The sequence below is a fragment of the Xenopus laevis genome, chromosome 9_10L (assembly GCF_017654675.1).
Source record: "Xenopus laevis strain J_2021 chromosome 9_10L, Xenopus_laevis_v10.1, whole genome shotgun sequence".
Classification (NCBI taxonomy): domain Eukaryota; kingdom Metazoa; phylum Chordata; class Amphibia; order Anura; family Pipidae; genus Xenopus; species Xenopus laevis.
In genome coordinates this window covers 69,297,065-69,309,763 of record NC_054387.1, presented here as the reverse complement: position 1 = coordinate 69,309,763, position 12,699 = coordinate 69,297,065, and the positions used below count along the sequence as shown (strand labels likewise).

General features: G+C 43.1%; 1 protein-coding gene across 1 annotated transcript in view; it reads right to left on the bottom strand.

Moving 5' to 3' along the window:
• kcnj3.L (potassium inwardly rectifying channel subfamily J member 3 L homeolog) overlaps window positions 1-5,606 on the bottom strand; it is a 121,834-nt gene extending 116,228 nt beyond the window's left edge. Inside the window, exon 1 of the mRNA XM_018235784.2 lies at window positions 4,088-5,606. Coding sequence (XP_018091273.2) covers window positions 4,088-4,759 — 672 coding nt within the window. The 5' untranslated portion in view covers window positions 4,760-5,606. The remainder of the gene's footprint in view (window positions 1-4,087) is intronic.
• Between the last annotated feature and the right edge of the window lie 7,093 nt (window positions 5,607-12,699).

The window sequence follows — 12,699 nt, the reverse complement described above, 5'->3', positions numbered from 1 at the left end:
AACAATACAAATTCTGGGATTGTTTCACATAACGCCACTCTCCAGTTGACGATTCTGTTTATAATTGGTCGACAAATCTGGTGATATTCTTTAGTAAAGCTTGTGTGACAATTTACGAGACATGAATGCAATAAAAAATAAACATGCACGCTAGAATATCTGCAATGGTAGATGTGCTCTTACAGTTTTTCTGGCATTTTTTCTGCAGCAAGTTATTATCTATTGCATCTCAATAAATGGACACAATAGTCATACACAAGTCAAAGTCCATGCTAGAAACACCTGGGAAAGGTAAGTAAAATGGTGGCTCAGTGCTTTACTACTTTTTTTCTGTGAGCTAGTGGATTTTACACCTAAAAAGAATAATTGGCCTAGGGAAAAACATAGCGACTCAATTCACGATTGAGAAAGTGTCTAAGATTATGGGGAAAAGTCATGCAGGCTCATTTATTAAGAAAGCTCAGACATTTTTTGTACTCTGCACTGTACCCCTATAATATTTGCCTGCGACACCCAGAGGCACAGCCCTTTGTGCTCCTAGAATTAGTGTTGGACTGGAATGCCAAGGGTCCACCAGAAAACCTCAGACCCACTCCATTTGTTCTCCTCTCCTCATTCATTTATTGCCCTAGTCTCTACATATTACATGTGTCCTTCCATATATTTTGCCTTCTTGTTCCCATACAGAAATAGGGACTGACTATGAAATACTGTAGGCCAAATGGAATAGAAGCAGGAGTGCCCACTGACACCTGGACCCACCGTGAGCTTTCATGGTATCCCGAAGAACCAGCCTGACTCTGCTGGGAATGAAGCAGAAAGTGTTGCTGCCCTTTTCATATGTGTTTGGCAGCACTGCATTCGGGGGAGGCAGGATACAATCATCCCCCAGCTTGCTCTCCATTTAGTATGGCCAAATTGTGAGCCCAGGGCTACACACTGTGCTAAGGGTACACACTGCGCTAATGCCTGTTAATAGGTGTGTGGCTTTCAGTTCTGCACCTTGTGATATAAGCTTCACTGAAAATTGGGTGCAAGGTGCAGATTGCAGCACTGACACATGCAAGGTCATCAGCAAGCAGTAAATAGAGGATTACCTAGTGCTTTGCATTGTCCATTTTAAAGAGTGGGGTACAAGTGATATGTGTATAGGCTCTTAGCATCCAACTGTGCGCCTTAGTGCTCAAGCACTTGGACCCATTCTCGTCGTAAATAATCCCATTTGACAACTGTTTATACATAATATGCTTAATGTAGTGCAATTTATTCTGTCCGCTTCCTGGACTCATCTAGAAAAAGCACATCAGGGGAATTGTCATTATCAACTGAGAAACACTGGGGGTATTCCCAAGTGGTCGGTCAGCGTGGTGGTAGGGTTTTTCTTTTAAAGCTTTTTTTAAATGTGCCTGTTCCCTCTGCAGCTAATGTAAGAGGCTTTGTGTTCCTAAGAAACCTACTGTGCAAAAGCCTTCAATGATTTATTTGCTTGTTTGCTGCATGAAGCAGGGACCTAATATACACCATTCTGCTTATTTAGCACCGCTGTGATTAAGGCAAGGTATTTCTATGAATACATCTCTTGGTATCTATTCAAGGGTCTCCACAGGGATAATGAATCTGCGTTTCCACAAAAAGAGCTAAACATTGCCCATAATGCATTGTTCTACAAACCTACAACCATCCGCTACTTTAATTCAGAGATTAAAAAAAAGGCAAGGATCATCTTTCAACCATAATGTAAACCGTGAACTGTGTATAATGCTAAAATAAACACAGAGTGAAGTCTAAATGTGAGTCACTGAACTATAATTGTTAATGTGTTTAATGTGAATGGCATGACTACATTGAATGGCATTGGGTTAACCCTTTTGAAGCTAGGGATTGCAATGCTTATCCGTAGCAAAAGTGGGAACGACTCAGTGGGTTGTAATGCATAAAATAATGTCCTAGCACTTAATGGCTTTTTCGAAATCACTAAGACATACAAAAGAGCAGCATTTATATTGACAGCTACATTGATAATGTTTCTCCACTGCAGAACTGCTGCAGACTGTATACTGTATACTGACTATACAGTACACATTTTATGTGTACCAGAAATTGATTAAAATATCTTGTTGTCATGCATCTTTGCTACTTAGGGTCATTTTCAGAGTAGGGCAGAAAAGGTATCACCCATGGGGCAACAAGGAGGAAAAAATCAAAGACAAACTTTGTAACAATTTCTATATTTAATATATACATCAGGGACGGCCATGGGTTCTAAAAGTTGTGGAATAAAAACAGCTGGAAGACTATGAGTGCCAGGAGTTTTAACTGTCCAACAGGGCCTTCTTTCAATCTCCTCCACAATATATATATATAACCCTGGCCCGGTTGTTGCTATTTAATTATACTTCCAAACCAAATGGAAATAGGCAGCTCAGATAATTAAAGACCAATGCAAGCATATACAAGGACAGCAATGGCATGGCTAATCAATGCAGTTTGACCAAGAGCAGAGACTCAAACTGGGAGAGTCCAGGGGATCATTAAGCTGGAAAGTTGTATGAGCAAATAAATACCTTGGTCTAACCATAATGGATGAGAAGTTAATTTATCAGCCAGCTAAGTATTTACCATCTCTGTTAAAGTGGAGAAAAATCAAACAGGATTATCCATACGCAACACATATCCTATTAACCTAACGAATATAGTGAAATGTGTTCTAAAAATACCATTGTCAAAAGCTAAAACCCAGCAGCTTTATTTGGAATAGTAACTGTTAGGGTCTATAAAGGCTGCGTTATCTTTCTGTGCAGAGATTCAATTTTTTATTTTTCAAACACATTTTAATATATCCAGCATATCTAGATTCTGGGAGGCCTGCTATGATTACACTGGAAATAACTAGGCTGTTTAGTCCACATTTTGCTTAAGATAGTGCTTGTGATCCTCAAACTGATCACTAAGCGATATGGTGGAGGAGCTGACCATACTGGGCTCACATGTATGGCACCTTTGAAAGAATGTTCCTTCTTTTCTTAACATATGTTTACTTGACCTATGGGCTAAAGAAAACAAACAACTGCAGTTTGGCTACTGCTTTACATGGTTTAATAGTCCACTGTGAGATAATCTGATCTGTGGGCCCAATGAGATGACAGTGGAATCCATTTATGTGCTGCAAATAAATGATGCTTTTACTTTCACTTATCCCACATAGCTCTGTGACAAAAGTGGTTTATAGATGACACCTTCACGGGGCAATAAGTTAAGTATTTTGCTTATTGACTGGTCATTTGGTGACTGATTTCGGTTAGAGTATCCAATTTAATCTGTAGAATTGCTTGTCTGAGATGAATTAACACAAATTGGATGAAATATGTTTCTACAATTAAATTCTGAAGTCCAAATTTGGTTCATTCAGGCAGCATGCCCCTGGGAACCTTCTGAATACGCTACAGAATCCTGAAATGGTCTAAATATCATATTCTTATATCACAACTTTCAACATTATCAACAAAATATTTGAAAGATACTATGTAGTGATGGGCGAATTTATTTGCCAGGCGCAAATTCACGGCGAATTTGCCAGTTTCATTGCCGGCGAATAAATTCCCGAATTTACCGTGACAGTACTGACACCGGCACCCATTTAGACGCCAGTGACAATAAACGGATGCCAGTTTTGTCGCTGGTGTCAAAATAGACGTTTCGCAATTTTTTTTCCCGTGTTTAGCAAATTTCGCAGGAAATTCACAAAAATTTGTGGCAAAGCAAAACGGGACAAATCGCCCATCACTGATACTACTGTATGTATATGTCAGAATTGATACATGTTTTAGTAAATGTTTCTCCCCCATCAGTGTGGGAAATTCGATATAAAAACTAAATCAAAATATTTTGGTTTCAAACAAAATGCTAGATTGAATATGCCACAACCCCCCTTGTAGTAAAGCAGGACAATATTCAGACTCAATAATGCTACATTGTTATAGTTCTTTCACTTAATCCAACTAGACTAAAATCACATGACTATGTCATCCTTTAATGATACAAATTAATTGTTCTTTTCCAGCATGCCACAAAATATCTCAATACTTACTTTTAGCAATTTACACCGAATCTGAGCAGAAACCATATGGCTGTTTCGGAGGTTGCCCACCCTGAACATGAGGGTGAGTTTGCCATCTCTCATGGAGATAACAGCATGTTCACTAAACATTAAAGTCTCAGCTCTCTTTTTGGGTTGTGACATCTTTATAAACATACAGCCGATGAGAAAGGCATCAACGATGGAACCTAAAATGGACTGGAAGAGGAAGAGGATAATTCCTTCTGGGCACTTATCAGTGATATACCTGAATCCATAACCAATTGTGGCCTCTGTCTCTATGAAGAAGAGAAAAGCAGAGGGAAAGTTGTAGACATTGGCCACACAAGGTGTGTAATTTTCATCATGTGCTTTATTAAGATCCCCTCTGATGTAGGCAATAACCCACCACATGGATGCCATAAAGAGCCAGGCCACTGTGTAAGTTAAGATGAAAATAAAAAGGTTCCAGCGCCATTTAAGGTCCACAAGAGTAGTGAACAAATCAGTGAGGTATCTGCTGTTCTCACTCCCCAGGTTCCCATGCTGAACATTACATCGGCCGTTTTTATCCACAAACCTCTGTCTTTTCTTTTTTGGGGCAGCTTGGTTGAAACCAGAGCCACTGGATGAAGTGGTAACTACCTGATAATCGTCCCCAAATTTCCTTCGGAGAGCCGACATAATACGAAAAAACAACCAGATTAAAGGGATATGGAAATCAATGTCAGATAATTGTTGCAATTTATTATTTTTGTCACCTATAGCCTTTTTTCCCAAAGCTTGTCAAGTAACGATCCCTTATTCCAGGCTACAAAGCACATAATCCACAAAGTTCCATTGGGGATTCGTTGCTGCTCCTCAGACGGCGAGTTTGGCTACAGAACTGATTTACTGTCTCAATTTCTTTTTTCCTATACACAATACAAATGATCTCATTATCTCATCCCCAGATCATATTTCTCTGGCTTGGATGCCATAGCAAAGAATTTCCTAGATGTTTGGGTTTGTCTAGAAGTTGACATGCACAATGGCAACAGAATGATATAGAAGCAGCCTGGTTACGGTGTCAGATCTAATCGCATACCTGTCTGCACCTTAGCAAAGTACCCTGCTGTCCTGGTTTCATAAGAACTCCAATAGAGAGGACTGCATGGGTTTCAAGCTGTGGTTCAGCCCAGAAACCTCAAATGTATAGATCACCGGTGCAGAACTGTTATGTTGTGAGGCTCCAACGATCTGAGCTTGAAATGGAAAATATTTCAGTGTAGCATAGAGGTTGTTTCTTACCAGCCCTCTCTGAGCTTCCTGGGATGTTGGGAACAAAAGCACTAATGATCCTCAGTAAAGAGTCCTTTCTTGCTGCTTCTGTAGCTGTACCTTCATGCTTTTTGCAGGTGATGTTGCTGTTCGAGGAGGGTAGGTGGGTGACATTAATAGACCCTGTGTAGGAAGGAATTGCTGGAGTTCTTTTTTTTCGGGGGAGGTGGAAGAATCATGATTGTGGTGAGTGTGTGTGAGAGAGAGAAAAAGAGAGAGAGAGAGAGAGAGAGAGGGGGAGAAGATAGTGCTGGTGTGTGATCAGCTGCAGTGATCACTGGCTCCGCCTGCTCCTTCCTTCCACTCCACTCCCCATCTGTAAGGGTGCAGTGCCAAAGTCAGTATCCTGACATATTCTGGATCTAGGCAGCCATGTGGGTGTGTTTTTGCTCCGTGCATGAGCAAGCAAAGCTGCAGGGTCCTAAACATTATGAAGCAGCATGTTCTGTAGTTGCTGAGCATGGTACTGAAATCCCTCTGCTGTTTAGTCAATGCACACAGTGCAGTTTTAAACATTTTATAATACATTTTGCAGAGTGTGCCCTCTGAATAAGGGCATTTTGTCCTTAGGGTTGTGTTGGACAATTTTAGGCACAGTCATTAAATCAAAAAATTTCATTCTTAGCCAATATTCATTGGGCTACAGCTGGTCATACGCATACTATTAATATAACATGACCGAAGACCAGAGTGTGCTTAATTTCCATTCCATTCAATAATGCATATATTTGCCACCCTTGGATGACTTCTCTATCTGATGATGTGAAATCTGTCTTGCATGGCACTAGACTCTGTGAACATCACTAACACATTCTAACAGTAACTGTAAATATGTCTCCCTAACCCTAAACAGACTTATATTAAAGAGGAGGTATCAGAGGCATTAGTGGATAATGCAAGGTACCTGCTAAAAGCCAGGTTATGGGTTTTTAAAGCCTCTGTTCTTTACTACAGTATTGTGAAACAGAAAAACACAAAAGAAAACAGGAGGGACATTTTATTTCATCATAGAATTGAACTTTTTGGTTTCTCATAAATTAGACTTTTGGGGGATTATTTATCAAGGTCCGAATTTATCTCAGTATTTCTAATATCCAACTCTGAGCAACTCTGAATTCCCGAATGGACCTTATTTATGAAGAAAAAAGGCCGAAAAAATAGGGTCAGGCAAACTTCAAAGCTTTCCCCCAAAACTCAGAATTGTTCTGAGTTTTCCGCAAAAACTAAGATTTTTTTTTTGCGCTGGGACCTTCTTCATTGACTTATACAGGACCTCAAGAGCTTTTACATGCTGGGTTGTCAGATTCTGAGTTTTTAGACCATTGGACTTTAATAAATCTCGAAAAATTCGTGGAGTTTTAGATATTAGGAGCTTGATATATAACCCCCTTGTTGTTTATTAAAGGGAAAATATGCTTGCTACAGTGAAAGTATAGCACTAGCTTTATGTTGGGGAAGTATACAAGCTTCCTGGAAGTATACCAGGAAACATCAAAGGAGGCTGGCACAAGCCTGGACCCACACAGTAGTGATATCGGAGTCAGATTGTAAAAGATTAAAACGCTTACTGGTTGGAGGTTATAGGGAAAGGTGGGAAAGGGTTTATTTATACATGTTAGTGCACTCAAAACACCCAGAAGCTGACCTATTTTACCAATATAAAGTGTAGTAATTTACAGAGCCTTCTAATAGCACCCCCTGCAACCACAGGGCCCATCCTTTTATAGTTATTCTCATGGGAAAGACCTAAAACTATAAGCAGTAAGAACAGGCCATGGCCTAGGAAGACATAGATTAAGGGGTGTCATGCCACTCAGTCTCACAAGTGATTTGTTTGATTCCAGAGCACTAGAGACTAGGCGCTAGTTCTCCAGTATGAAGAAAGGATTAGGGATGTAGCGAACGTCGGAAAAAAAGTTCGCGAACATATTCGCGAACTTGCGCAAAAATGCGAGCGGTTCGCGAACGGTTCGCGAACCCCATAGACTTCAATGGGAAGGCGAACTTTAACATCTAGAAAAGACATTTCTGGCCAGAAAAATGATTTTAAAGTTGTTTAAAGGGTGCAACGACCTGGACAGTGGCATGCCAGAGGGGGATCAAGGGCAAAAATGTATCTGAAAAATCTGCCTGTGTGTGCTTGGAAGAGATAGTGTAGGGGGAGAGCTGTTAGTGATTTCAGGGACAGATGATAGTAAGCTTGCTGGCTAGTAATCTGCTTGATACTGCTCTGTATTGGAGGGACAGAAGTCTGCAGGGATTTGAGGGACATTTTAGCTTAGGTAGCTTTGCTGGCTAGTAATCTACTGTTCTCTTTAAACAACTGCCATACGTTGACCTTGTAGGCATTGTTTGCCCAGTTTTTTTGGACGCAGCCACTGAAGCACAGTTGCCAGAAAAAATATGCCATATAAATGCTGAAAATAGTAATTTTTCGCCATACGTTGACCTTGTAGACATTGTTTGCCCAGTTTTTTTGGACGCAGCCACTGAAGCACAGTTGCCAGAAAAATTATGCCATATAAATGCTGAAAATATAAATTTTTTTGGTTGCAGCCACTGAAGCACAGAGGCCAGAAAAATTATGCCATATAAATGCAGAAAATATGCATTTTTTTGGTCGCAGCCACTGAAGCACAGTTGCCAGAAAAATTATGCCATATAAATGCTGAAAATATAAATTTTTTGGTTGCAGCCACTGAAGCACAGAGGCCAGAAAAATTATGCCATATAAATGCAGAAAATATGCATTTTTTTGGACGCAGCCACTGAAGCACAGTTGCCAGAAAAAAAATGCCATATAAATGCTGAAAATAGTCATTTTTTGCCATACGTTGACCTTGTAGACATTGTTTGCCCAGTTTTTTTGGTTGCAGCCACTGAAGCACAGAGGCCAGAAAAAATTAAACCAGTAGGGTTTGCACCCTAGTTTGTAACGGTGGCGGAGGGAGGAGGAGGACGCTAAAGGACAGCTGTGTGTGGAGTCATGAGGCTTGAAGAGAAGGACAGCTGCATAGAAGTCAGAACAAGTCTTCCGGCGTGCAGTAACCCTCCGAGATCCACCCCTCATTCATTTTAATAAAGGTCAGGTAATCGACACTTTTGTGACCTAGGCGAGTTCTCTTCTCAGTTACAATCCCTCCTGCTGCACTGAAGGTCCTTTCTGAGAGCACACTTGAGGCTGGGCAAGACAAGAGGTTCATGGCAAATTGTGACAGCTCTGGCCACAGATCAAGCCTGCGCACCCAGTAGTCCAGGGGTTCATCGCTCCTCAGAGTGTCGATATCTGCAGTTAATGCCAGGTAGTCCGCTACCTGCCGGTCGAGGCGTTCTTTGAGGGTGGATCCAGAAGGGTTGTGGCGCTGCCTTGGACAGAAAAACATTTGCATGTCTGACGTTACAGACTGGCCAAAGGGCTTTGTCCTTGCAGGTGTGCTCGTGGCAGGATTACTGGCACCTCTGCCCCTGGAATGTTGATGAGTTCCTGAAGTGACATCACCCTTAAAAGCATTGTACAACATGTTTTGCAGGCTGGTTTGTAAATGCCGCATCTTTTCGGACTTGTGGTATGTTGGTAACATTTCTGACACTTTATGCTTGTACCGAGGGTCTAGTAGCGTTGCGACCCAGTACAGGTCCTTCTCCTTAAGCCTCTTGATACGGGGGTCCTTCAACAGGCATGACAGCATGAAAGACCCCATTCTCACAAGGTTGGATGCAGAGCTATCCATCTCCGCTTCCTCATTATCAAGGACTGCATCATCCACGGTCTCCTCCCCCCAGCCACGTACAAGACCAGGGGTCCCCAAAAGGTCACCACTAGCCCCCTGGGAAGCCTGCTCCTGTTGGTCCTCCTCCTCCTCCTCCACAAAGCCACCTTCCTCCTCTGACTCCACTTCTGGCACCTCTCCCTGCGTTGCAGCAGGTGCCTGGGTTCGTTCTGGTGATTCCGACCAGAAATCGTGCGCTTCCAGCTCCTCGTCACGCTGGTCTACAGCCTCATCTGTCACTCGTCGCACGGCACGCTCCAGGAAGAAAGCGAAGGGTATTAGGTCGCTGATGGTGCCTTCGGTGCGACTGACCATATTTGTCACCTCTTCAAAAGGTCGCATGAGCCTGCAGGCATCGCGCATAAGCACCCAGTAACGGGGGAAAAAAATCCCCAGCTGTGCAGATCCAGTCCTACCACCCAGTTCAAAAAGGTACTCGTTGACGGCCCTTTGTTGTTGCAGCAGACGTTCCAACATAAGGAGCGTTGAATTCCAGCGAGTCTGGCTGTCAGAAATCAAACGCCTGACTGGCATGTTGTAGCGCTGCTGAATGTCAGCAAGGCGTGCCATGGCTGTGTAGGAACGTCTGAAATGGGCCGACACCTTTCTGGACTGGGTGAGAACGTCCTGGAATCCTGGGTACTTGGAGACAAAACGTTGGACTATTAAATTTAACACATGTGCCATGCAGGGCACATGTGTTAAATTGCCTAGTCTCAACGCTGCCAACAGATTGCTTCCATTGTCACACACCACTTTTCCGATCTGCAGTTGGTGTGGGGTCAGCCACCGATCGGCCTGTGACTGCAGAGATGACAGGAGTACAGATCCGGTATGGTTTTTGCTTTCCAGGCACGTCATCCCCAAGACAGCGTGACAACGGCGTACCTGGCACGTCGAATAGCCTAGGGGGAGCTGGGGGTGCACAGGTGTGGAGGAGGAGAAGGAGGACCCAGCAGCAGAGTAAGAAGAAGAAGAAGACGAGGTAGAGAGCGATGGAGGAGTAGAGGTGGTGGCAGAACCGCGTGCAATCCGTGGCGGTGACACCAACTCCACTGTTGTTGTTGAGCTACCCATTCCCTGCTTCCCAGCCATTACCAGTTCACCAGTGGGCAGTGTAGGTGACATACCTGCCCTGACCATGCTTGGAGGACCATGCGTCAGTAGTCATATGGACCTTTGGCCCAACACTAAGTGACAGAGATGCGGTAACTTGGCTCTGCACATGTTGGTACAGGTGTGGTATTCCCTTTTTAGAAAAAAAATTGCGGCTGGGTACCTTCCACTGCGGTGTCCCAATTGCTACAAATTTGCGGAAGGCCTCAGAGTCCACCAGCTGGTATGGTAAAAGCTGGCGGGCTAAGAGTGCAGACAAGCCAGCTGTCAGACGCCGGGCAAGGGGGTGACAGTCAGACATTGGCTTCTTACGCTCAAACATGGCCTTCACAGAAACTTGGCTGGTGGCAGATGACTGGGAATGGGAACAGGTGGTCAAGGTGGAAGGCGGAGTGGAGGGTGGTTCAGACGGGTCAAGGAGAGCAGAGGTAGAGCAGTAAGATGCTGGACCAGAAGGAGTGTGGCTTTTAGTTTGCCTGTTGCCTTTGAGGTGTTGCTCCCAAAGTGCTTTGTGCTTGCCGCTCATGTGCCTTCGCATAGAAGTTGTACCTATGTGGCTGTTGGGCTTACCAAGGCTCAGTTTCTCTGACTGCACTCATTGCAAATTACAATGCTTTTGTCAGAGGCACACACATTAAAAAAATCCCACACTGCTGACTTTTTGGAAGTGTGCGATCTGGCGGTAACAGTAGAAGTTGGCGGAGTTGGCGGTATTGGCGGCAATGGCGGGTGCGTTGGCCGGCTGAACACAGGTGCCGATACATGTTGTTGCCCTGCTGATCCCTGCGGGCTGTCCTCCCTGCTTCTTCTAAGTCTTATTCTCCTACTGCCTCTCTGACTCTCCGTCTCTCCATCTGAACTACCCTCCTCTTGCTCTCTTCTACTAGGCACCCACAAAACATCAATCTCCTCATCATCATTCTCCTCAGATGCATCAATTTCTTCTGACACATCACAGAAGGAAGCAGCAGCGGGGACCTCCTCCTCATCACTCATTATGTCCATCTCTATCGTGTTCTCTGCCAGAATTAAATCTGGTGTAAGGTCCTCATCTCCTTCATCTTCTTCTGGCAATAATGGTTGCGCATTACTCAGTTCAAGAAACTCATTGGAAAATAACTCCTCTGACCCCAGTGAAGAAGGGGCACCGGTGGTGGAGGAAGTGTTACGTGGGGTGGCCATAGCAGTGGAGGATGAGGAGGATGTTGTGGTAAAGTTAGAAACGGTAGAGGATGGGGTGTGCTGTGTAAGCCAGTCAACTACCTCTTCAGCATTTTGGGAGTTCAGGGTCATTGGCTTTTTAAAACTGGGAAATTTGCTAGGGCCACAGGATTGCATAGCAGCACGGCCCCTAGCACGGCCTCTGCGTGGCGGCCTGCCTTTGCCTGGCATTATTTTTAAAAAAACAACAACAACAACAAAAACTCAGTTGGTTTTTCTGGAAACGATAATACACACAGCTAGATGGCGGGTTGAAGAAAACACTGTGCAAATAATGCCTACAAAGTCAACGTATACACTACTACAGCGGTGGATACGGATTACGTAAAATATATGAATGCTGCTTGAAAAAAAGTAACTCAAGTGGTTTTTCTAGAGACGATAATATTATCAATATTTAGACAAAATGTGAACAAGGTCACACAGCTCGATGGCGGGTTGAAGAAAACAGTGTGCAAATAATGCCTACAAGGTCAACGTATACACTACTACAGCGGTGGATACGGATTACGTAAAATATATGAATGCTGCTTGAAAAAAAGTAACTCAAGTGGTTTTTCTAGAGACGATAATATTATCAATATTTAGACAAAATGTGAACAAGCTCACACAGCTCGATGGCGGGTTGAAGAAAACAGTGTGTAAATAATGCCTACAAGGTCAACGTATACACTACTACAGCGGTGGATACGGATTACGTAAAATATATGAATGCTGCTTGAAAAAAAAGTAACTCAAGTGGTTTTTCTAGAGACGATAATATTATCAATATTTAGACAAAATGTGAACAAGCTCACACAGCTCGATGGCGGGTTGAAGAAAACACTGTGCAAATAATGCCTACAAGGTCAACGTATACACTACTACAGCGGTGGATACGGATTACGTAAAATATATGAATGCTGCTTGAAAAAAAGTAACTCAAGTGGTTTTTCTAGAGACGATAATATTATCAATATTTAGACAAAATGTGAACAAGCTCACACAGCTCGATGGCGGGTTGAAGAAAACAGTGTGCAAATAATGCCTACAAGGTCAACGTATACACTACTACAGCGGTGGATACGGATTACGTAAAATATATGAATGCTGCTTGAAAAAAAGTAACTCAAGTGGTTTTTCTAGAGACGATAATATTATCAATATTTAGACAAAATGTGAACAAGCTCACACAGCTCGATGGCGGGTTGAAGAAAA